The following is a 26,065-nucleotide window of genomic DNA, read 5'->3' on the forward strand; positions in this document are numbered from 1 at the left end:
TCAGTCTGCCCCAGGGCAGCTGTGGCTACAACTGTAGCTTGCCTCCACCAGTGTGTGAATGTGAGAGTGAATGAATAGTGGAATTGTAAAAGCGCTTTGAGGGTTTCGAAAAGCGCTATATAAATGCAATCCATTATTATTATCAATATCAATGTAGTAAATTATTCACAGAAAACATATTCAGCGATCAGAGCTCAGAGAAATACATTCAGAAAGGAAATTTAAGCAGCTGCACGTGTACAGATGTGAAGCAGAACTTGCATCTAATTATAGACACTACGCAATAACACGAGGTACACGCTATACGTTCAGTCATTCCCACCGCATGGCTGTTTGCATGCAGAAATGTTTATATTGCTTTCATGTGATGTATGAACCACTGCTACAAATCCTCCAGCTGGCAGCTCAGTGAGGTCTCTTTACAGCACATGACATTAACAGAGACGGCTTAGCTGCTTTGCTTTAGTTATTAGCCAAAGTGCTAATCTTATACACTCGAGGTCTTCCTGTCTGAGTGGAAAAATACAGCAGGGAAGTGGCATTAGATCGGATCTTTGTCACAGCCAAACCTCTTTTTTTTCTAATGCGTAACGTGCAGAGCAATAATTGGGTCAGAGGAGTTAAAGCAAACCACGGTTACTTTGTTTCTCACTTTGGCTCTGTTCATGACATGTTTGCTGTGTAGAGCTCTCGCAGTGTAAGCGGCTGAGAGGAATACTGATCAGTTTTCTGGGGCTGGAAAGGGGCTCTTGGGGGCGGGAGTTTGATGATGGAAAGGTAGGTGTTCACCGCGTTTTTCTTTTGCGCTTTACGCTTTAACGCCAAAAAATGCGGCAGCACTCTGTCGCCAGTTCAATTCCCGATTATCCTACGAGCTTAAGTTCAACGAATGAATAAATTAAGCTTATAAGCAATGCCAAATAATCAGCTGAGAAGTTCTGAATGTGTGCAATAAAACCCCCAGAGCTCTCTGTCAGTGTGAATGAGAGCTTTAAAGGTTTGACAGCAGTTGTCCTATAAGTGTGGAGGAAGTGGAAGGACATTGGGGTGAGGGTTTTCTTATTGTTTTTTAAAAAAAAAAAAAAAAACAAAAACAAGAAAAACAAACAAACGAACAAAACCAATACAACTTAATTTGCTACTGATTTTCTCAGCATGCCGAGGGAATTTCTTAAAGGAAGCAGCCTGGACGTACCCGGACAAGAAAAAGGTCTCATGAAGAAGACTCAGTTGCTCGACCGCGGCCAGTGGGCGAGCAAGTTGGAGTTTTTACTGGCTGTAGCAGGAACATTGGTTGGCCTGGGAAACCTTTGGAGGTTTCCCTACTTGTGCTACAAAAATGGGGGAGGTATGCAGATCAAACATATATCCCCTCTGCTTTTCTGTCATTCTCTCAAAATTGTTGATATGTGAACATGAAGGGTAATGCTTGAAGAGATTTGCCCCAAGCGAAATCTTGTGGCATATTTGTGTAATGATCCTCGTGTTTCTACTCTCAGGTGCATTTCTTATTCCCTACGTCCTGTTTCTGCTTGCTTGTGGCATCCCAATGTTCCTCCTGGAAACAGCTATGGGACAGTTCACATCTCAGGGATGTATTACCTGCTGGAGGCACTTCTGCCCCTTGTTTGAAGGTCAGTGTATAAAAAAAGCTGAAATATGTAAGTGAGAGTTGATACTGTGTGAAAACATGCCCTCTTTACCAACAGTTGAATTGTCCTTTAGTTTCACATAAAAAAAAAATGCACATTACTTTTTGGGAATTGCATGTTAAATAAATTTCCGTGAAAAACAATAACTCAAATAATAGGTTTTATTTTTTGGAGTGATGTATGGTTATGTATGAAACCATGAAGTAAGCGCAAAAAAGTTTTTTAGCTTTACTTAACTTTGTTCAGAGCACAAGTGTGAGTAATGTGTTGTATCTTACAGTGTCGAGACTGTCGTGCTGTCTCATCTACTGCACTGGTTCGTGTGTTCTTTGACAGATCTGACATATCTGACTGACACAGAACATTTCCCTGAGAAAAAAAACATCAAGGTCGAGATTATACGTTCTTCAGAGAATTGCAAAATAACTTGTTGACTTAAGAAAAAAGAAATCAGTTATGTTCACTGCCAAAAAGAAAAGCTTCTCATGTCTAGGGAAGGGTATTGATAAGATTTTCATGATTCCGATTCCATTTTTGATTCTGTTTGACGATTCGATTCTTTATCGATTCTCTTATCGATTCTTTTTCAAAAAAAAGGAGAACACTAAGGTCGATTAGCTTAGAACTTTGTTTTATATCTTCTCTTTGAACAAGATAGAAATTTAGGAGTAACATGGCCTTACAAACCCAGCAGTGAGATCTTAAGAGATCCAGCCTATGGCTCTTCAATGGGGTGTCACAGGGTCCCCAGGAAAAAAAATTGTAAATGTAAAATAATAAAATAAATATTCGTCTGTAGCAATAACAAAGTATAACATAAATTATTCTGCAGCAATTACACAAGAATATCCAGTAATGTCCCTGCCTACAATTAAACACATTCACTTACCAAAAATCGAGGGCATCTGCTTTGGCAAATGGGTGCAAGCCTTTTACCACAAACTTAGTCACTGCTCGGTGACATTCGTCTATCCTGGCCTGAAAGGAAACGCTACCGGTAGACTGCAGCGAGAACTGCCAGCATCTGAGCCAGACTCTGTCTGTCTCTCTCATCATGGTCACCTAAATGCACAGTAATGGCAGGTTTTGTAATAAGGCAGATCACGCTAACATAATATGCACTGTTGTTGATTATTTACCTGCCGCATTAACGGGAGAGGACGTGCTGCTGGGTTGAGATTCACGAGTCCGGAGTGGAATTAAAAACACGACATTCATTTAAGCTTATCGCGTGTTTTTTGCATTTTCGTAGTGTTTCCTCCCTTAAATGAAATATCTACTTTGCAAGTATTGCAAGTTGCCCCGTTGTCATCCGTTCTTGTAAAGTATAACCAAACTTTTGAGTGTTTGAGCCTCTTAGGTACCATGTTTCGATACCCATCCCTACTCATGTCTGTCCCCAGCACATACAGTGCAAAAGTATTCGGCCCCCTTGAACTTTCCCACATTTTGTCACATTACAGCCACAAACATGAATCAATTTTATTGCAATTCCACGTGAAAGACCAATACAAAGTGGTGTACACGTGAGAAGTGGAATGAAAATCATACATGATTCCAAACATTTTTTACAAATAAATAACTGCAAAGTGGGGTGTGCGTAATTATTCAGCCCCCTTTGGTCTGAGTGCAGTTAGTTGCCCATAGACATTGCCTGATGAGTGCTAATGACTAAACAGAGTGCACCTGTGTGTAATCTAATGTCAGTACAAATACAGCTGCTCTGTGACGGCCTCAGAGGTTGTCTAAGAGAATATTGGGAGCAACGACACCATGAAGTCCAAAGAACACACCAGACAGGTCAGGGATAAAGTTATTGAGAAATTTAAAGCAGGCTTAGGCTACAAAAAGATTTCCCAAGCCTTGAACATCCCACGGAGCACTGTTCAAGCGATCATTCAGAAATGGGAGGAGTATGGCACAACTGTAAACCTACCGAGACAAGGCTGTCCACCTAGGAAGAAAACCCCTTGGAGTCTGCAAAAGACTTGAGACTGGGGCGGAGGTTCACCTTCCAGCAGGACGACGACACTAAACATAAAGCCAGGGCAACAATGGAAGGATTTAAAACAAAACATATTCATGTGTTAGAATGGCCCAGTCAAAGTCCAGATCTAAATCCAATCGAGAATCTGTGGCAAGATCTGAAAACTGCTGTTCACAAACGCTGTCCATCTAATCTGACTGAGCTGGAGCTGTTTTGCAAAGAAGAATGGGCAAAGATTTCAGTCTCTAGATGTGCAACGCTGGTAGAGACAAACCCTAAAAGACTGGCAGCTGTAATTGCAGCAAAAGGTGGTTCTACAAAGTATTGACTCAAGGAGCTGAATAATTACGCACACCCCACTTTTCAGTTATTTATTTGAAAAAAATGTTTGGAATCAAGCATGATTTTCGTTCCACTTCTCACGTGTACACCACTTTGTATTTGTCTTTCACGTGGACTTCCAATAAAACTGATTCATGTTTGTGGCTGTAATGTGACAAAATGTGGGAAAGTTCAAGTGACTAAGTTTGTGGTAAAAGGCTTGCACCCATTTGCCAAAGCAGAAAAGAAAACTGCCTGTGACTCCTGAAAACCTGATGGATGTTGTGTACCACGTGATCCGCATGACACATTTTGCAACTCAGAGGAGAGGTGCAGACTTTGGGGCGGAGCCAGGCATTGCTTCCGTCTTTTTAACCACTCTTATAGATTTCTTAACCTTTTATTTGCTGTAACTCCTGCTGGTTGGATACGGTTTAAAGATTAGTCATTACAAGGCATGTTTGTGGAGGATTGGCTCTTCCCATAGTTTTAGCACTGTTTTGACATTGCCCTTACTGAGGTTGTAGTGGAAAACCACCTAGATTCATTGTGACGATAGCATCTACAGTAGATGGTCAATAGTACACATTAGGACATAAATATATATAACAAGATATGTGAACATGGGAAAGTGTTTGATTTTTGCTTGTTGTTATATTACTGTCATGATTGTTTGTGCATGCTTTACATCATGACATGTATCCATATACAGTATGCTTTATATATTTAAAATATATTTTTGTTTTCCTCTTTTATCCCGCTGTAAAGCACTCTGAATTACCTTGTGTCTGACTAGTGCCATACAAATCAAGTTGACTTGATTTATGAAGCCGACTCACACCCCTTCCATTCATAAATATGGCAGAGATGTTGAAACACTTTTTTTTAAAAAAGGAAGTCAGTTCTACCACGCAGAGGTGTCAATATTCCCTGAAGGGCAAGTTTAACCCTAGCGTAAAATTCTCACAGACGTGAGAAAGTCTCTCACGCCTGGATTTGGGGATCCTCTGCCATTCCTCCTTGCAGATCCTCTCCAGTTCTGTCAGGTTGGATGGTAAATGTTGGTGAACAGCCATTTTTAGGTCTCCAGAGATGCTCAATTGGATTCAAGTCAGGGCTCTGGCTGGGCCATTCAAGAATAGTCACAGAGTTGTTGTGAAGCCACTCCTTCGTTATTTTAGCTGTGTGCTTAGAGTCATTGACTGGTTACAAGGTAAACCTTGGGCCCAGTCTGAGGTCCTGAGCACTCGGGAGAAGGTTTTTGTCCAGGATATTCCTGTACTTGGCAGCATTCATCTTTCCCTCGATTGCAACCAGTCGTCCTGTCCCTGCAGCTTTTTTTTTTTTTTTTTTAGCAAACTCCATGGTGGCTTTCATGTGTCTTGCACTGAGGAGAGGCTTCCAGCGGGCCACTCTGCTATACAGCCCCGACTGGTGGAGGGCTGCAGTGATGGTTGACTTTTTACAACTTTCTCCCATCTCCCAACTGCATCTCTGGAACTCAGCCACAGTGATCTTTGGGTTCTTTTTACCTCTCTCACCAAGGCTCTTGTCCCCCGATAGCTCAGTTTGGCCGGACGGCCAGTTCTATGAAGGGTTCTGGTCATTCCAAACATCTTCTGTTTAGAACTGATGAAGCTTCTCGGATGAGAGGTGAAACGTCTTCATGCAACTTAAAGAAGTCCAGACGCTTTTCTTTGCAAGCTCCTTTGACTACGATGACCTGGATGACTGAGAACCTTCACAGACATCTTCTGTTTAAAGATTATGGAGGCCCCTATAGTCTTAGGAACCTTAAATGCAGCAGAATTTTTTTTGTAACCTTAGGTAGCTCTGTGCCACAATTCTGTCTCTAAGCTCTTCAGGCAGTTCCTTTGACCTCATGATTCTCATTTGCTCTAATATGCATTATGAGCTTTAAGGTCTTATATAGACAGGTGTGTGGCTTTCCTAAGTTCAATCAGTATAATCAATCAAATGAAGGTGTAGAACCATCTCAAGGACGATCAGACAAAATGGAAACACCTGAGTTAAATGAATAAGTATCACAGCAAAGGGTCTGAATACTTTGGACCATGTGATATTTCAGTTTTTCTTTTTTAATAAATCTGCAAAAATGTCAACAACTCTGTGTTTTTCTGTCAGTATGGGGTTCTGTGTGTACATTATTGAGGAAAAAATTAACTTAAATTATTTTAGCACATGGCTGCAATAAAACAAAGAGTGAAGAACTTAAGTGGGCCTGAATACTCTCCGTACCCACTGTACATCTGTAATGGCCTTAAAAAACAAGAATTGGGTAAACAAGTTTGAATTTATTCAGAATTTTCTGTAATCTACACAGGGTTATAAGTATGCATGCAGACACAAATATATTTCTACACTATCATTTAAATACTTCCATAAGTAGGGCTAAAGGCAAGGCATATTAGAGTAACTTCTTGTTATGTAAAAGTGTGAAAGCGCATTAAGTTAATTGCATTGGATGCCAAAATGTCAAAGCAAAAATGTCTGCTGCTGTATTTTAAGAAAACATATAAATTTTTAGTCAAAACAGTGAAATTTGTTTTATATGACAAAATAATATATAGTCCAAAATAAGTATTTGGCTTGCTATTTTCCGCCAGCAAAGTTTGCAGTTGCCAATTTGGAAGTGTGTCATGTGATTCAAGTCAAAGCCCTGGGACATTTTTCTTTGTATCTCTGGTATATGGAATATGTTTGTGGAAACAAATGACACCTGATCTTTCAGCTGAGCTTCTCTGCACTTACACTTGCTTTCAACTGACATATTCTAATATAATTTATATTTAAGTCACTTAATCTTATAAGCAGTGAACCCGTGATGGAAGCTAGGGGATAATGAACTGTTGCTAATTGCTAATAAGAGACTGCAAGAAGCATTCCTTTAATCTGAAGTTCATAGAGATGTCCCCAGTAGAGTGCCGTGAAGTATAGTTTATTGCTTTAACAACTGGCATGTTCCACGAGGATTCATGTGAATTTGTTAGAGGAGAATATTTCATTATTTCATTAATATATTTCAATATATTAGTTTCTTATCCCCGAACAGCCACCAAACATCTGCTTTACCAACAGTATGGTTTAAAAACCAGTGCACTTCACATGCATCAGTGTCAGTAACCCAAGTTCCAGCTTCCATTAGCCCTTGTGAAGCAGGTGTAGTTTCCGGGATATGGTTCTACATCACGAGGGACCTGCAGGAAACAGATAGTGGTGAGTGTGACAATTAGTATCATAAGTGATTGAAGAGTTTTGGAACGGCAGTAAAACATCTCAGAACTGATGGACTATTATTACTGTCCAATTTAAAAGGCACCCTCCTAAGCAATTGGAGACTTTAGACTGTGGGGCTGTCCAAAACATTCAGTCTAGCCATACATTTTTGTCTGATCATCATGTGGCCATTGTAGCCTTACTGCTTGGAGGTCCTGCACTAACCTCCATCTTTGTGATAGGGATGCTTTCTTTACAGGAAACAGGTGTATTACACATGGAATCTGGGCACTCTTTTACCCCTGCCTTATTTAAATCTTCTGCTTCTTTTTTTACTGGGTACTTTCTTTGGTGAGACCTATAAAATGATTTAGGGGGTATTTTTACTGGTTCTATTCCTTTAATATGTCCAACATCCGTGGACCCCTTTGACAACAATGTGTCTGGAATGTCTTTGTGTGATTTCTCCTCTTCTGTTGTAAGAAAACCATGGATACCTGTCACTATCCCCGGTCATCTAGATGTATTTCTTTTCTTATTTTTGTGCTCCAGTTTAACCTGGTAACATATGCTTTCAAAGAGGGAGAGTACTGTACGCCTGGGTGTCTCTTTTCTTCAGCCCAATCCCTTGTTTCCTCAAATCTTGTTACAAAGGCTTCTAAATCCTGCCACCTCTCAGTTTTCCTTTTCGCTAATGACACGTTAGGAGCTTCAAATCCTCTGTACTGGCCTTTTTCTTCAGGGCCTAATTTACAGGCCACCACTATGCTCCCTTCCAATATAAAGCTGTGAGGAATAAAGGGGCACTTTGGGTTTGAAGAAGTTTCTGCTCATAAGCTGCATCTGAGCCCGGGTCGTCTTTGTAAGACATGGTGCAGTGTATGCCTATTGTGTTTTGGATGTCTGTGTAAGGTCCTGCTCTGCGTCGGGTCATGTCATGCAACTGTGGTGTCACACTGCTGGGGCCACTTGGTACTATGTCCAAACTATACCAGTACCTGGGTGTTTTTGGTGAGAAATGTACAAATGTATCTGTACCATTTTTGTTCATCCTGTCCACCTTGGTCCCATTAACCCAGGTAATACGGAGTTCACCTGAGCAACTGGTCCGTGGTCCGGTGGATTTTGTTGTCACTGTGAGATTTTCCCCTTTGTCTCAACTGGAGACACTGGTCAGTCACACACAAACCATTTTAAATAGCTAGTCTTTTTTCCAATTTATTTTTATTTTATGGTTATTTATTATTATTATTATTAACATGCACAAGCCCTCAAGTGCCTGACTCCTAGTAATAGGCCTACTTTATTTTCCACTCGAGGTTCCGTGTTAGTGGCCCAGACCGCTTGCTCCCAATTCAAGTTGCTCCTCTGGTTCATGGATCTTGTCACACTTCTAGTTGCCTCTGCTCCCGGCCTCTATGTCCTCAAATGGTGTTTTTAACAACACTGGGGGGGGGGGGGATCTTTGATTGTAAGGAATCCCAGACACCCCTGTGCTTGGTCTCGGTCGCGTTCCCGAGGCGAGTGGGGTAGATGGATCTGACTCGAAGGACCAAACTGTCAGAATAAAACTAAACAAAAATAAGGAAAAGTCAAGAACTGGAGCGTTTGTTCTTGCAAGGGACCAAAAGCATCGCTTTTGCATCGCACAAGGTTTCATGCAAGGGGTCGAAGGGGGAAGTCCCCAGTGAGCTTTTTATTAAACTTTGTTAATCCGACCCTCCTTTGCCTTAAGACTGTCACACAATAACATTTTTCCTTCTACAGGCTTCTCACGAGGACAGTTATGAGTGTGTGTACTGTAATGAGCAGATAACTTTTTTTTTAAAAAACTGGGCATACTTCCAATCACTAAGCGCACTGAGTTTATCCTTCAGTATCATACAGCTCATACTAATTAGAAAACACTGCATAGGATATTTTTTCCAAAATGGAGCCTCAATTTATATGAACAAATTGGAGTCTATTAGACAGATATGATTCAAACCACTGCAGCGCAGTGCCTTTAATACCCACAGCATTCTCTAATCACAGTAATAAAATGTTATGGTTAACAGTATCAAATGCTGCACTGAGGTCAATGACAAGCACTGAGATGAGTCCACTGTCAGAGGCAATAAGAAGATCATTTGAAACCTTCACTAAGGCTGTTTCTGTGCTGTGATGGGCTCTGAAACCTGACTGAAACTCTTCAGATAAACCATTCCTCTGCAGATGATCTGTTAGCTGTTTGACAACTACTCTTTCAAGGATTTTTGAGATAAAAAGAAAGTTGGAAATAGGCCTTACCTAGGATGACTACTGCCAGCTTGAAGGCATGTGGTACATAGCTGGTAAATAGATTTAGGCTCATCATATTTAAGATTGAAACATTGACACACAATAATGGCAGGAGGAATGGGGTCTAAAAGACACATCGATGGTTTGGAGGAAGTAATTACTGAAGTTAACTCGGAAAGATCAATTGAAGAAAAAGACTCCATCAATGGTACTGAAGGTAGCTGTAGATAACGTTACATATGTGAGATGATTATGAGTCGTTTTTTTCCTAACGGTTAAAATTTAATTTGTGAAGAAGTTCATGAAGTCATTACTAGTGAACGTTAAAGGAATGGTTGGCTTAACAGTGCTCTGACTTTTTGTCAGCCTGGCTACAGCGCTGAAGAGAAACATAAGGTGGTTTCTATTTCCTTCAATCCGTGATAATAGTAAGATGTCCTAGTTTTCTGAAGGGCTCTTTTTTTTTTTTTTTTTACATGCAGTGGGCATTCAGTCAGACCTTCTCTTGGTTGGTTCTAACACATTTTTTAAACAACAATGCATTGTGTAATGAATTAGCTTTCCCAGACTGTCACCACCTCTCTGTCCCTCTTACTTTGGACTGATGTTAGCACCATTATTTTCAAAATAATTTCCAACAGCTACTTTCCAGATAGTTCTGTGAAACTCTCTTGCAGGGCAGGTTTAAAAAAACAAACAAAAGTACATTAAATGTTTTGGATGCCATTGAAATTTACTCCATATGCTGCAGTATAATTTAATTGCCTTTTTATAATATATACTGACTCCACTTTATCTTCTCAGGTATTGGATATGCAACCCAGGTAGTGATTGCATATGCTGCTGTTTCATACATTGTGATCCAGGCATGGGCTTTCTTCTACCTCTTTTCATCCTTCAGTGCTGAGATTCCATGGGCTAGCTGCAGGAATTCCTGGAATACAGGTAGCTATTCAAAGCGAAGGAAGATTTCACTGTGGTCATTCTTTATTTCAGAGTTATTGACATGGTGATCTAGATGATTTGGGGAATCTCACATGACAGTGAGGTCATTTTGTGCTTGACAAATGTGTAGTCTCTAATATCTCTTTTATCAAACATAGATTAAACTTTGTTGACATGGCTCTGCTTTTTTCTTTGTCAGAGTCTTGTTTTGAATTTGATAAAGCAAATGCGTCATCCAACTGGACAGCAGCTGCAAACGCAACAACACCAGCAGCAGAATTCTGGGAGTAAGTGTAAATGACATGTGTCTGACCTCGGTAGATGGATTTACCTCTGGAGCTTTTGCCGAACACTGAAGCCATCAGTCCCTAAATTTCAACAACATATATTTGAGTTATTGGAAAGCAGCATTTCCATACTGGTTAACCAATAGCTGCTCATTATTTCTCAATAGTTATCAGAGTAAGCAATCTGTATACACATGGTAACCACACTACATAATCAGTCCAAATACAATTTCCTGATTGTTAATCTGGAACATCCATCTTTTTAGCTCTCATTGTCTTTAGATGTGTTCTTGTAATCTGGTACAGATGTAAGATCCTTTTTGGGATGGATGCTGATAATTGGCGATAATACCATCAAGTCATTTTTGTGTTGGATTATTCAGATACTGATTAGGTCACATCGTGTTTAGTCATAACACGCGGCTGTACACAGCTGTACGCTCATCTGGCCCAGTCTCGATTCTCAGTGTTGATAAAAATTATGAACTCGCCAAATATCAAATTATGTAACTGCTTGAAATATCACTTTGTACCACATACAGCATACCACCTTTGTGCTATTGGATGATTTTAATCATGATACTGTTGGTCACGATTATGGAAGGAGTGGTCCTATTGATATAGTCAATATTAAGAAGGTATGATTGGTGCCTTCTTATCACCATGTATGTCATAAATGTACTGACATCAGTAATGTGATCAGTGGCATGCTGATACTTTTGTGGCCAAGATTACTACTAATCATATACTCACAACAGTCCTGAACTTAAACACTTGGCGCTGAATGAGTTTAAGTTGCCCCTGATATGACTGGTTACAGCCAACTAGTGACTTCACACATTAAAATGCAGCAAATCTCTATGTATCAGTTTGTTCACAAACTCCTCTTACATGGTCATAAGTTATGCAACCAAACTTGGCTGCTAAAAGTTCTTATCTATTTTACATATTATGATTCATCATGTTGCCTAGTAACCACCAAACAACACAATGCAAAATGAGTCATTTACAGTGATTATAACACCTTGTCATTTTAACTCCATGACAGTAACATGTCATTTACTGAATATAATAAAAGTATAATCATTTCTGATTCCTTTTCATCTGTGGTGTTTACTGTATAAGTATTGCACTGTATCATTTGATACATTAATTGATTAAATCAAGGTTCCAGTATTTGGGATTTTACAGTATTGTGCAAATGTCTTGAGCCACCCCTCATTGTTTATATTTTTCCAAGTTGCCAGATTTTATTGTAGTTTATTTTATTTTATTTTTTTTATTTTTTAAGTGCTCAATAGTTTTGAAAGTGAAAGTCTGAAAGTCTTTCGAAGTGTTTCTTTGTTGCTTCTTTGTTGCTGTGTTACTAACTACTAAACACTGTCATCAATCATTTAGGTGTAGAAAAAGCACCTAACTCTGAAATGATATCTTTAGGCACTTTGTGACTAGCAGCCTGTCACAAAAATACACTTTTGTTGGAATTAGACAAGTGGATAAAAGAAGACGTATCAGAACTAAAAGACTATCTGTAGAATTGCATTCTAAATAAATACCTTGAACATATTTTAGGTAATGAGATTTGAATCCACTGAATTTGTTGAAATTATGTGCATTTTATATCTATATAGATAAATAAGGGAGGTTAGTGTCTGGCTGATGGGCAACTACATAACTGACTTTCTGGTTTATTGTAAATAAATATTGTAACATTTGCATTGTGTCAACTCTGTTATCACTTATAGTAGTTGTGAAAAAAGTTCTTTTGCACCCAAATGGCTTTTGTTTTAACAAATAATATGGGTTTCTTTTCAGGAGAAGAGTACTGGGTATATCTCAAGGGATTGAGGAGATTGGTAGCCTGAGGTGGGATTTGGCCTTGTGTCTCTTACTGGCATGGATCATTTGTTACTTCTGTGTTTGGAAAGGAGTGAAGTCCACTGGAAAGGTAGAGAAACATCTTTAAAATATGATTTATTAGTCTACATTTAGAAAATAAGTTCTGCAAACACAGTTTATACATCTACTATCACATCTGTGGTACCTTTTGAAGTAATATTGCAAGAATACATTTGTGAACCCTTGGAAAATACCAGGATTGTTTTAATTGGTCACTGAAAAGAAAATTATCAGAGTCACATCCAAGGTCTGGTTGCTGAAAGTTTAATCGTCTCATATAAATTTGTTGGTGGGAACATATACTTCAATCAAAAGAACCTTCATAGGACCTTAGAAGGACAATACAGAAATACATACAAGCTGGAGTTTATCAGGATGTAACAAGGCAAAAGTTCAGGACTGTTGGTACTCTCCCTGGGAGTGGCTTCCTGTGTAGATTACACTACTGCAGTAGTGTAATCTACACATCTCTTTTAGAATTGCACATGTGCAATTCTAAAAGAGATGAGTAAGAACCTAAGGTAACAGCAACCCCCTCTTAAGTTTCAAAGATCACATGGTTCCAGTATTGCTTAATGTTCTGTGAACAGCTCAAACTAAATCTGAACTCTTTGGGAGGAGGCACAGGGATGTATTTGGAGGAAGAGGAGTTACACCTAAATGCAGACAGCAGTCATGTCTCATTTTGCAAGCAAAAAAAGAGAGACAATACTATGGCACAAATGAGGAATGTATTGTCTGAAATATGTTTAGATGGAAAAAAAAATGTTTTCTTACACCAAAGAACATCAAACTTTACACTGTCCCTGTGATGTCTGCTTTGAACCATGCATTTCCTTCTTGTTGACAGGTAGTTTACTTTACGGCCACTTTTCCCTACGTGATGTTGGTGGTTCTGTTAGCTCGTGGACTCACTTTACCAGGAGCCATAAACGGCTTAGCTTTTTACCTGTATCCTGACCCCACAAGGTTGGTGGACCCTCAAGTAAGTAATAAGATCAAAACAATGTGTCAATACCAAGAAAAGCTGCAAGCTTGCACACTACCCACGGAAGCCTAAATACTAAAATACCTACATTTTACACAATGAATATCATCATTTAGTGATGAGTAAACTAATATCTGTGTGTTGGCATCAGGTTTGGATGGACGCGGGTGCACAAGTCCTTTTCTCCTTTGGGATTTGTCAGGGGAGTTTGACGGCTCTGGGCAGTTACAATAAGTATAACAATGATTGTTACAAGTGAGTACGCTCCCCCGCCCATGTTCTTAAATTAAAAAAAATATGCTCAAAAATTCTAGTAATCTTATTGTTATGACAAGATAAAACTGCACTAAACAGATGTTTTCAACGTTATTTAATCCCTGGCCACTTAGTTTTAAAATAGCCAGCAGGGAGCACCAAAGTGATACTTTCATAAAACTGCACAGGCTTTCTTAATAACATGCAGACTGTAAATAAAAAAAGTTTACATAATGCTCAAATCCTGTACAACTTTTTTCTTCTTACTTAATATCTTGGGCAGCAAGGTACTTTTTTTTTCACATTTCAACATTTTAAACAGCTGCTTTTGCTTTAAGTGTGTTTCTTGTTTTGCTCTTTGTTGAATGCTGTGTGTTTTCTTCTGTCTCCACAGAGACACATTTGTTCTGTGTTTGGTTAACGGAGGATCCAGTTTTGTTGCAGGGTTTGCAATCTTTTCTGTTCTGGGATTTATGTCCTACGAACAAGGACTGCCAATATCAGAAGTGGCAGCTTCTGGTAGGGCAGTCATTACACAACTTCTGTTATATTTAATGAAGTCATTACACTGTCAGTGGGTTTTATTAATCCACTTTAAAATACCCCCCCCCCCCCCCCCCCCCCTAAAAAAACAAAAAAAAAAAAACAACCAATCAACCAAACAAAAAAACCCAACCAAAATCAAGGCAAAACAAAGCAATGCTAAATGGAAAAGCTGGGCCTGTGTTTTTACTTGGCATGGAAATGGCTTTAATTTAATTTTGGAGACAAAATTCCTGTATTAGCTTCTCTTAGCTAAGCACGGCTAATACAGTAATTCCCCGCCTTTAATCCTGAACAATCCTCCTGACCTTAAACTCCTTCCAATGAAATAAATGAATGCTATCAGGTCATTATGCCTAACAGTAGGATGTTGCAAGAATTTGTGAGTCCAGATTTAAAACATTTAGAGTGCTGTAACTAAAATATAAATTGGGAGAAGGCTGCAGTAAGCAGTTTTATCCAAAAATATTTAAGTTGCCATCAATGACTGAAAATATTTCTGAACAGGACCTGGCTTGGCATTTATTGCCTATCCGCGCGCGGTAGCCATGATGCCTTTACCTCAATTATGGGCTATATGTTTCTTCATCATGGTCATCTTGTTGGGGGCAGATACACAGGTTTGCTTTAAGCCAATAGAAATCCTGTTTATTTTTCACCACTGTACATGTTTGGTTTTTAGTAAATGTGTTTGATTTGTCTGCGTCTCTTGCAGTTTGTGAGTTTGGAGTGTTTGATGACCTCAGTGACGGATATGTTCCCCAATGTGTTTCGAAGAGCTTATCGTCGAGAATTGCTGCTGCTCTGCCTCTGCTCTGTTTGCTTTTTTCTCGGCCTCCTCCTCGTCACCGAGGTGAGAGCTCTGATTAACTTTCCCACAAGTCTTTACACTACCCTCAGTAGGGTGTAAAAATGGACCAGTGCTCATTACTCTTAACTTACTTCTTTCTAGGCAAAACTGAATTTGTATGCATGCATTTGTTGTCTTTATCTTTGATTAGCTATACCAATTAACCTCTCTGTCTTCCTGCAGGGCGGCTTGTATTTCCTTCAACTCTTTGATCATTATGTGTGTAGTGGAAACAATCTTCTCCTTCTTTCTGTGTGTCAGTCGATAGCGATTGGATGGATATATGGTGAGTCATTAAAATCCGAGAGTCAAATCCTTGCATGTTTGCACAGATCTGGCTAAGAAAGCTGATTCAAATCCTGCTAATCCCACATTAATTGAAAATACACTTAAGACTGCTTTTATTGAGTCGCTTATTACTAAAAGGCCAAAATTTAGGCTTACTATATAGGCGTTCATTCCAGCTATTCTGAATCTTGCTCAGCTGGGGTCACAAGAATAAGCCGTGTCTTGTGGGTACTGGCTCAGCACCACTTTACCAGCAGCTTCACTTTTTAAACACTTTCTATTGAGGTGGAGTTTTCCCTTCAGGCCCAGTCCAACAGCACAATTATGTGAAGTTAGTGTTAAAAAAAAGCTCTCAAATTAGTTAGAGGTTAAAATTATGACCACTAACTACTGCATTCTTCCAGAGGCTCATCTAATATTTCCTATATCTCCCTCTTGCTAACTAAGGAATTCGTTAAATCAGTGGTTCTCAAATTGTGAAACAGAGTGACAGGTGGGGTTCTCACCTTTTGTTTATGTACTCATGTTGAAATGTTGTTGTTGATGCTTTGCTCTTTTCATTTTTAGCTTTTTTAGCAAATGTTTGGACATTTGCCTTGTGAAAAAAACTGCTTGTATTTACTGCCACTGGCTGAAACATAACCTGAAGGCATAATGGATCCATCCTACTGCTTAACAGCTGACATGTGTTGTGGCTAGAAAGTTCTGCTTTAACTTCATGTACCCATAGGACTTTCTCCGTTTAGCCTAATTTAGATATACAAACTTGCAAACCTCTGATGCTGAATTTAGTGTCGATTATGCATAAAAGTCTTGTGGTTTGGCAGGTGTTGCTAGAGGTTAGGTTTTCTTTCACACATCAACTTCCTTTTAACTACCATTTGTTAATAGTGTTGCAAACTAAAGATACCTGGAAATCCGTCCTATAGCTTTTTCCTACTTTCCTTGCATCATTTGTCTTAATATTAAAAATACTAAGGAGCTACTTAGATGAGCCAGTGGCTGCTGATTGATTGGCTGATGTGGAACTTGTAAGCTTGGTAATCATCTGAGAGATCAAGCTAAGCTTGCCTAAACCTTTGCATGGTTTGGTTAGCTCTAAAATTGTACAAGATGTGTACAGTGTGCCCGTTATTTACTAGAAGCAATGGCCTGAAACATTTCTATTCATGTGATGGAAGAAACTGATGCTTAAAGATAATGTGCGGGATAGTGCTGAGGTTATTTAGACTGGAGAAGATGTGGTCATATTTTGTATGTTCAAAAAAATTAATATGCAGACCTTCATTTTACTGTTTTTCTTTGTGCTTTAACTAAATGTTTCATTTTCAAATGCATTTAGTGTTCCTTATGTGTGTACTTTGTGGCACCAAATCAGCTGAAAGTAGTGATTCTTTGAATGTGAATGAACTCAAAAGATCTAAAGAACACTAAACATTCAACTATAACAACACATCTGCAATGCATGAACAAAGCTTTATGGACCGCCTCACAGTGTTTCCTGGTTAGGATGAGAAAAACATTTGGTGTGTGAAGCGGTGATGTCAGCTGATATCTTCATTCATATCTAAGTGTAAATATTGTTATTAAACTCTTTGTGAGACGGTGATGCTCAACTAGGACCGAACCACTGGCACCACGGTGTCAATAATCATAATGTGTCAGATAAATTGGCAAATACTGATTGCACGACTGTTAAAAATCAATTGTCATCTACTGACATCGTACAGCTATCTTATTTAGGAACAGTGATGGGAATAACGGCGTTACAAGTAACGGCGTTTCTAACGGCATTACTTTTTTCAGTAACGAGTAATCTAACTAACGGTAATCACGGTCACTGTCTTGCACAACACCTGGAGCTAAGGAGGCAAAACAATCGCATGAGTGCTGCTGTTTGACTGAGGAAGAATAAAGTAGTCGTGGTAAGCCAATCACATGACCACTTCAACATGACAAAGCAACAAGGTGATATATACCAGTTTTTAAATTGTGTTGATAGGCCACGTAAAACCAGAGTCATGATAAACAATATATAGGCGGCGTTTTTTCCTCAATAGTTTTGTCACGTTTACTGTCTGAGGACAGCGCTAGCGAGACCTCTCTGCTTATGAGCAAAACAAACAAACAAACAAACAAACAAACAAACAGGGGAAGTTTTAGAATTGACGGCGAGAGAGAGAGAGAAAGAGAGAGAGAGAGAGAGAGAGAGAGAGAGACAGCAGAAAAAGAGAGAGAGCGAGTTTTGAGACGTGAGAGATTTGTGAATTTAGCGTGTTTGGAGTGTGTAGTTAATGTGTTGTCTTGTGTAGTTAGTGTAGTGTGTAGTGTTGTGGATAGTTTTGTGTCGTGTGTCAGAACAATGAGGCGACTGCTGTCTCCAGGTAGAAAAAGGAGTGATACACCTGCTGCTGTCAGACCTGCAGGTATCAGGCTGTGATGTTCTCCTTTATAGTGGACAGAAATTATTGTTTTGGAGTGGCACAAATAATTTGTGTGGCATCTTATTGAATGCAGAACAGCTGATTGTTCTGTAAATAGTTTGAAATGGTTATTTAAAAAATCAAGGTAAAAGGTAAATGGATGCAAATAACTTTGTTTGCAAAACTTGTGCATAGGATTTTAAAATTGACAATTTATATTTGCATTTAAAGTTATGAAATATGATTCATTAAACATGTTTGTGGTTGTTACAGTACAAATATAACTTTTCTACTCTGATTTTATGTTGTTTGTCTGATTTTAGATCAATTGTGTTAATACAGTATGTCAAAATGAAAAGATGACTGTAAATTCAGACACGTGAGGTTGTGCTGAAAAGAATGATACCAAACAAGGCAAAGTAAATCGTTTTTAAAGGTAAAATGTGGAGGGAAAATCAAAAGTAGTTAAAAATGGCCAATTATACCCTGGACCCCAGAGGGTTAAACATTTTTTTTAAAGTAACACAATAGTTACTTTCAAGTAATTAATTACTTTTAGAATATTGTAACTCAGTTACTAACTCAGTTAGTTTTTTTGAAGAAGTAGCTAGTAACTATAATTAATTACTCTTTTAAAGTAACTTGTCCAACACTGTTTAGGAATGACTTTCACTGTTTTGGTTGACTTTGTAGAAAGCATTTTATGATTCTATTCATTAATAACTCTTATGATTTTATTATTATTTTATCAGTCCTGGTAAAATTTATAGTGATAATTCTAACCTTGTTATTAACTTCTCATGTTTTGCTCAGGTGCTGATCGTCTTTATGACAACATTGAAGACATGATAGGTTATCGTCCCTGGCCTCTAATGAAGCATTGTTGGCTTTACGTTACCCCTGCTGTGTGTCTAGTGAGTGAAACAGAGTTCCTAAGAACACAAGTAGTCTAATTTATTCATGAAAACTTGTGGACTCTTTTTGTGATAAAGCACCAAACAACAATTGAAAGCTAAAACTTCCTCTTCTAGTTCAGGAAATAGTTTGAGGTGAGGAATGAACAAGAGATGCAAGTGAATAAAGAAGAGAAAAAAGTGTCCATAACCTTCCAGTGTCATTGTGGCATATGACTCTGTGATAAACTGTGCAGGGTGCACCCTGCTGGTGATACACTAAAACTAGTATGAGACAGTTATACGAATATGGTGGCGAGAGATAGGAAAAGTGGGGGGAAAAAAGAGAAAATCTACTATAGTTTATTTCATTATTAATTATTGTGTGTGTTTGTTTTCATTTATTTCAGGATTATTTTTTAGAGACAGTTCACAAAAACAGTCATCTCAAGATGTATTTTATTGCATAATGCAAGGACCCTACATTATCACACTATGAACAGCCAGCAAGGCAAAGCAGAAACTAAAGGACTTGTAGACAAATGTCAATGAGCATCGTGCCAGATAAATAAGTCAGCAGGGAAAACAGGGGTTTGGAGGGAAAGTGACACCAGCATCTGCAAGCAAGATGTTTCTTGACCAAAAATCAAATTCTTTAATAACTTATTTTAGATTTGCTGACAATGAAGGAACAATGAATCCACAGAAAATATTCCCAGATGAAGAGAACACAAATCAAAAGTATCCATATACATTTAGAGTAACTGTAGATAACCTATACTTAGCAACCTATACTCATTGTACTTTCCCTGGTGATGATAAAGATTTTTCTAAAACTGAATTTCTTTTAAAATTTCAAAACTTCATTGTTGTGTTGTTTGTGTTTCTTTCAGGGTACTTTTGTCTTTTCAATTGTGAAATATAAGCCTCTCAAGTTCAACAAAACCTACGTCTATCCGACCTGGGCGTACGCTTTGGGCTGGTTTCTTGGACTGTTCTGTGTTCTTCTAGTTCCTCTGTGGATCATCTTTAAAGTTACTACAATGAAAGGGACAATTTGGCAGGTATGCACTCAGTAAAGAAAACAGGAGCACCACCGAAACACCATTAAGCTCCCAGGTGATCTTGTTACTAATTCAGTTCAGTTTAGTGTTAAATGTTTTTCCACCATGACAAGTGCAGTCAGGCTAAGGTAGTGTGGCGGATGGATCAAAACAGTGTCCATGCTTGGATTCAGCAGTGCTGTGTGCATGTCTCCTCTTGTTACTGGTGCCGAACAAAATATTTTAAAAATCTAAAACTATATGAGCTTTTTAATCTGCCAACACATCAGAATGTTCTTTTCTTTAACTAACAGCCCAACACATTCAAGAGCATTAAACCTTACAATTCTGTAGTTTAAAGTAAAAGCTTTTCACATCAGTGTCCTTAAAGTTGCAGCTTCTCTGACACAAGTTATTAACACAGACAGTTCAGCAACTCATCTTAGGCCAAAAACATTAGCAAAGCTGGGCACCAGACAACAAAATACTTCCTGATGGATTACCTTAAACTTTAATATGCTTTTGCTGCCAGAAAAGCCAAAAGGCCGTCATTAGATTGGACTGGCTGAAAGGTCACTGAGTTAAAAAAAAAATGCTCCAGTGTCGTTCAGATAAGATATCCATCTGGAAACATGTAAGAATAATGAAAAATCAGGGGCTCAGTAAAGTTATCCCCTACATCCTGTGTGGGGGCATTAATATCTGTACTAAATCCCATCACAATCCATCTAATAGTTATTAAAACATTTCCATTAGAAGTCCTGAGTTCATTCTGGTGTTAGAGGAACAGTCAGCAGATCAAGTAGAAGACTCCCGGCCATCATCCTGTCTGTTAAACTGTAAACTTGTTCATTTTCAAAATTCGTAGAACAAACAAATTAGCAGTAATCTAATCAATAGTGAGGGACACTGGGGAAGCTGTAATAGGTGTTTGGTCATTTCCGCACATTTTGAAAAGTTATGATTTATTGCAAATGGACTGAACTGATCGTCTTTCCACAGAACCTCAGGCAGCTGTGCGTCCCGCAGAGCTTGACGCACAGAAAAGCAAAGCAGCCCGAGCAGTGCCCTTTAAACCCAGACATTACTCTTACTCCTGTTGCCAACGAATACAAGGGAAGAGGTGGAGCTGAGATGGAGATGCAAGTCTGAAAACCATAACATTTTTATAAATTTTTCAGATGTGATGTTTTTATTTTATTTTAAACTCAAGGTTTTGTAAAGGAAATACTGATAAGATCATTAATTCCGAAGACTTCTAGCAGAGTTCAGAGGCAGGTCGAGTTTTGAGAGACCGTGTAGACTAGTGACTAGCGAGGTAACTTTATTCCCCGCTACATTTTTTGTCTTGCTAGCAGCAATCAGTTTCAAATCATTCCAGTGTTTGGTTGGCTCTTATTTAGCACCACAATCCTCAAACAAAAGCACTTGAGCCTTGTAGTTGACTTTCACATTAGATTGCCACAAACACTGCCACAATTTCTGCTGATTGATAGAATTCATAACTGTAACTGTGTTGAAATGTACTTTTAATAATGTGGCAATAATATTGATAAGCCTATTAATGTAGGCAGCTGGAAAAAGTTTTTCTAAATTTTCTCCTGCATCTATGCTGAATCTGTCTTACACTGCCTGGTCAAAAAAAGAAAGAAAGAAAAGCAACCACCCGTATTTAAATAAGCAAGCTGGTAAGAGAATGATGGTGAACCATCATCTTGGGGAAAAAGGATGAAATTTTTTCATCTTGGGAAAAAAGTTTTATGAAGCTAACAGCATTTCCACATTGTTAAGACAGTACAAGTTGTGTGGCTTTAGGAAAACTACTTATCAGTGGTCAGCTGACTACCGCTGATGTACTGAATTGCCATCAATGTGTTTTTTTTTTCTCATGATTCTGAGAAGACAAATCGAGGATTCAGCAACTCTGAAAGATTAGATTAGATGAAACTTTATTAATCCCTCGGGTGGGTTCCTCTGGGAAATTCAGTTTCCAGTAGTGCAGCACCGACAGAAGTTGCATGTTACAATAAAGGGGATTGAGAGTATGGATGTGAGCATATGTAACACGTGGCGACACTAAAGTGGTCGCACTAAAAAGAAAGATTCTTTAAAATACAAGGGGGAGCAAGAGAGTCAGATACCACGGGCACAGAGAGGAAGCAGGTCTGATCAGAAACAGTTTATTACTAGGCCAGGGAGCACAAATAAAAACACCCTTAAAATGCACATAATAAAATGTTGTCAATCTACTAAAACTAAATAAAACAATTCTAAAACCCGTAAAACTACCATTTTCTACATTCACCAACCCCCCCCCCCTGGTATAATTATGCCACATGTTCATTATGGGTCCATCAGCAGGCCAGGAATTCCTTCTTTAGAGCAGAATCCACGCCAGCCTCGTCTTCGGCAGACAAGAAAGAGCCTCCCATCTTCTTGTCCTTCCGCTGGCCCATCACTTCCCAGCCCGGCTTGCGTTCTGCACCCGAATCCATCATGCGACCACCGCCACAGCTCCCCTTGCATCGGTGTCCTGTAAAATAACAAATAGGGGCCAGAACAATGGTCCCAGAAGCGGCCCTGGCTCATGGCCATGGCAACCCTCTCCCAATCCAGCGGCACCCAGTAAACAACAGTAGAGACCCTACTCACAAATGCAGGCAGAGGTAAACCTCTGCCCTGCTGCCAATCACACGCGTTGTCTCTTACTGTTGCCGTTCCATGAGGTCAGGACTGGGTTGCCGCGTCACGCTGGCCATCTCGCATTAACCTTCCAGTCTGGGGCCTCTCTCCTTCAGTGCTCAGCTAGCCTGTTTTTAAAAGGTCTTTACACAGCTGATAGGCCACCTCTGGACACACCCCTGCCTCAGCAGGTGGTCCCTATCAGCTAATTTGTCCCATGTGCAGCCAGTCCACAGTGGATAAAAACCATGTCACATAAAACACTAAAAACCATGCAATAGAAACAGAATAAAACCATGCAAATAAAACGACACTCATAAATAAACACTAAAAATCAGAATAAAAACAATATACAAGATAAATACAAATTTCCACTGTGTGACACATAAATATACCAAATATGCACATATACACATATATAAATACAGAATATATAATATGGATGAATAGGAATACCAGTGGATTGCACATTTGAGTGAGTATATTGCACAGTGATTATTGCACAGTCAAATATAAGAAAAAATATTGCAAATATTGCACAGAGTTGTTTGTGGAACACGAGACAACATTTTCACACATGAATCAGCTGACACAATACAAGATCTTAGTGAAAAATTTGTGCAATTCTTGCCTAAGATTATGAAACGATACCATGGGAATTTGCGTTGTCATCAAAATTTGAAGCAATTCTAATAAAACATTTGAGTTGTTCTTGTTTTTTTGACTTGGCAGTGTAAAATTTTTAATGGCCTTTTTTATTGTTGTTGTTGTTGTTGAAAGTGTTACTTGCTCCCTTTGAAAGAAATATATTAATGTAATATTCTTGTGCCAAAAGTTCCCTTTCGATATGAAGGCAACTCAACACTGAGTTGACTCGCCAACATCTCAGTTGCCTTCGTAGTGTCATATACCACAAACACCACTCAAGATGAGTTTGGGTTTGTTTAGTTTTTTAAATGACCACAGGGAAAATTAGTTAAACCACTTTGTAGTACAGCCCTCAGGTCTCTGCAACATGCACAATAAGCAATAATGTGTCACTGTGAGGCATAGAGCAATAACACACTTTTGAGATAACAAGGTTTGTGAAGTTTGCCAACACTTTTTTTCAGTAAAGGATAAAGGATTACAGCCTGTCACCTTGTTCAAGGATCAGAAGATGCAAATTATCACCGTCCACTGTGACCTCAGATTATTACACAATCTGAAAAAAACACAAACAAAAAAATCAAGTTGCAGCTGATGTGTGTGTGGATACAGTGAGCTCAACATATATTTTATACACTGACATGGTTTCTGTTATTTTAGCTGTGTGGGTAGGAAGATTTTATGTTACGTACAGTTATGAATTTGATGTAGACGTGGTTTTAGAGATTTAATGTGGGGGTTGGACAAAAATATTGCTTTAATCATTTACAAATTCTTGCAATAATTATATGTTGTCCGTCATCTTGAGGGGCTCAATTATAATTGCACTAAAGCCATTTCATTGATATGTGTGTGCTTTGTCTTTTCTTTCTTTTAAGTATATTAATTCTTCATACATCAAGCAGGTAAATGTTTGAGGGGTGTTCAGAAGGTGGCATTTGCATTTTAAGCTGCTGCTGAAAATTTACAACATGCAGTCAAAGATGCTACCAGTGAAAATGAATGAGTGATTTTTACATTGTTAAAACATTAGAAAGTCATTAAAGAGACAGTGAGAACATTAGAAGGTCAAATTCAGAGAAAAGAGAGAAAACAGTGGTGAGGTCTGCAAGACAGACCTACACATCCATGGAAGAGGATGGTTTCTGTGGCTGAAGAAGACTTTCCAGGAGCTGGGCATGTGATTGTCCAAGTCTATCGTAAAGATAAGTGGCTGCAAAGTGCAGTGGTTTACACATTCACTTGATGATTGAAAGGTTCCTGGTTTGAATCCAGCCAGAGACACAAATCCCTTCAGGGTTTGTCTGGTGTGAAACTTTCCCACATCAAACATGCTGAGGATCCTGCTGTGGTGAACCCTTGTCACAATGGAGTAGCCAAAAGTAGTTTCTTCTTATTGTTCTGACATAAAAAGAAGATAAAAGCTGGTTAAAACTAGAGATGGCACGATACCACTTTTTTATGTCTGATACCGATACCGATATCATAAATTTGGATATCTGCTGATACCGATATGAATCTGATATAGTGTGTTTTTTAATCAATAAAACTTTTTTTTAATATCTTGCTGCATTTTGTATAAGTTCATACTCAAGTTTAAATAAACAACAACACTAAAGCTATTCTGTTATACCTGTATGTAAAAAAATACACTGCACCCAAAATATTTCATAGTTCAGCAACACTGATCAATCTAATAAAGTTAAAACTACTCCATCCTTCCTATTCTGGTATTTTAAAGAGTACTTAGCAGAAATATTAAGCAACCTAACTAATAGGGTTGCAAACTCCCAGCAAAAGAAAACAGGGAACCACCACCCACCCTCCACCTCATGATGCTTAATCGATGTAATCAACTTTAATTTGATGCAGTGTGAAAAGATAAATGCACAGAATTAAATTATTTTTCAAGAATAATTAAATAGATTCAACATCTTTCTTCAACAGAATTGCAGACTGCACAGATGGTATCTTCCCAAAGGAAAAAGTATTATAGCTTACTACGGTATATTAGACTTAACAGTTACTATATACAGTAATGGACTTCTATACATTTTACATCAGATTAAAACTTTGGGTGTAAGATTCAGATAATTATTTATTAAAAGCTCGACATTTTAAATGAGAATAAGAAAGAAAAGTATGTCTTTGTGCCCCCTTTTCCCTGTTAATGCCCTATCGGCCCCCTCTGGCTAAACTTTGCTGGATCCGCCCCTGCACAGTTACCAGCCGTCAGCTACATAGAAAAGGATCCTGGTGTAGAAACTAATATTAAATGAATTCTAACAGCTTATCAAACTTAAACGTGCTGCTGTTATTCAGCCGCTGGTTTCCTCTTTCTGGTACAAAGTGGGCCAAAAACAAACAAGAGAAACGGGAGTCGCGACAGAAAAGCCGATCAGCTGATCATTAAGCAGTTTCATGATTGAAGTAGCAGCAGGAGAGGGAGAGAGAGGCAGTTGCTCCATATATCGGGTGTTAAGCTTAACGTGGGAATGCTTTACAAACATTCAGAGATGAACTTACACACTTGCTTTACTTCTCTCTGGGATAACTTCCTCGGAGATGAAATGCTGGTTTGGTAGCAAGGCTACAAATACACACAGCCGCTCTATCACGTGAGCACACTGCTCCGACATGCTATGGTTATGAGGCGAGTTACGCCATGTCCCAAGTTTTGTGAGGTGCTTTTTTGATATTTAATAGATCGGATTACATTTTTTATTTCTCTCAAGAAAAGAAAGTTTAGATTAGATTTTGCCAAAAACTATCAACAGATAAAACTGAGCTCCTACCTTACCAGAAGGACAGGTATAAAAAACGATGGAAAACTCATGATCAGAA

The 26,065-nt window shown here is 38.7% G+C and overlaps 1 protein-coding gene across 2 annotated transcripts; it reads left to right on the top strand.

Annotated features, from left to right (window-relative positions):
* The first annotated feature begins 598 nt into the window (after positions 1-598).
* On the top strand, positions 599-21,871 carry LOC113022393 (sodium- and chloride-dependent GABA transporter 2-like). 2 transcript variants are annotated; one of them, XM_026167759.1, is made up of 16 exons: positions 599-777; positions 965-1,047; positions 1,155-1,348; positions 1,500-1,634; positions 10,282-10,422; positions 10,622-10,709; positions 12,525-12,657; positions 13,459-13,593; positions 13,748-13,851; positions 14,246-14,370; positions 14,902-15,014; positions 15,110-15,247; positions 15,428-15,530; positions 18,769-18,869; positions 19,742-19,912; positions 20,894-21,871. In XM_026167759.1, the coding sequence occupies exons 3-16, from the start codon at positions 1,156-1,158 to the stop codon at positions 21,041-21,043; spliced, it is 1,830 nt and encodes a 609-aa protein (XP_026023544.1). In that variant the 5' UTR covers positions 599-777; positions 965-1,047; position 1,155; the 3' UTR covers positions 21,044-21,871. The 2 variants fall into 2 exon arrangements, with proteins under 2 accessions (XP_026023544.1, XP_026023543.1); XM_026167758.1 differs by lacking the exon at positions 965-1,047.
* Positions 21,872-26,065: the final 4,194 nt, after the last annotated feature.

The sequence above is a fragment of the Astatotilapia calliptera genome, chromosome 5, assembly GCF_900246225.1.
Source record: "Astatotilapia calliptera chromosome 5, fAstCal1.2, whole genome shotgun sequence".
In the NCBI taxonomy this organism is placed as follows: Eukaryota; Metazoa; Chordata; class Actinopteri; order Cichliformes; family Cichlidae; genus Astatotilapia; species Astatotilapia calliptera.

Bases quoted from the DNA above. Each gene is read 5' to 3' on its own strand.
- LOC113022393 (XM_026167758.1), top strand. The intron at 12,658-13,458 runs GTAGAGAAACAT...TCTTGTTGACAG, and splicing joins GAGTGAAGTCCACTGGAAAG to GTAGTTTACTTTACGGCCAC. The intron at 18,870-19,741 runs GTGAGTGAAACA...TGTTTCTTTCAG, and splicing joins TTACCCCTGCTGTGTGTCTA to GGTACTTTTGTCTTTTCAAT.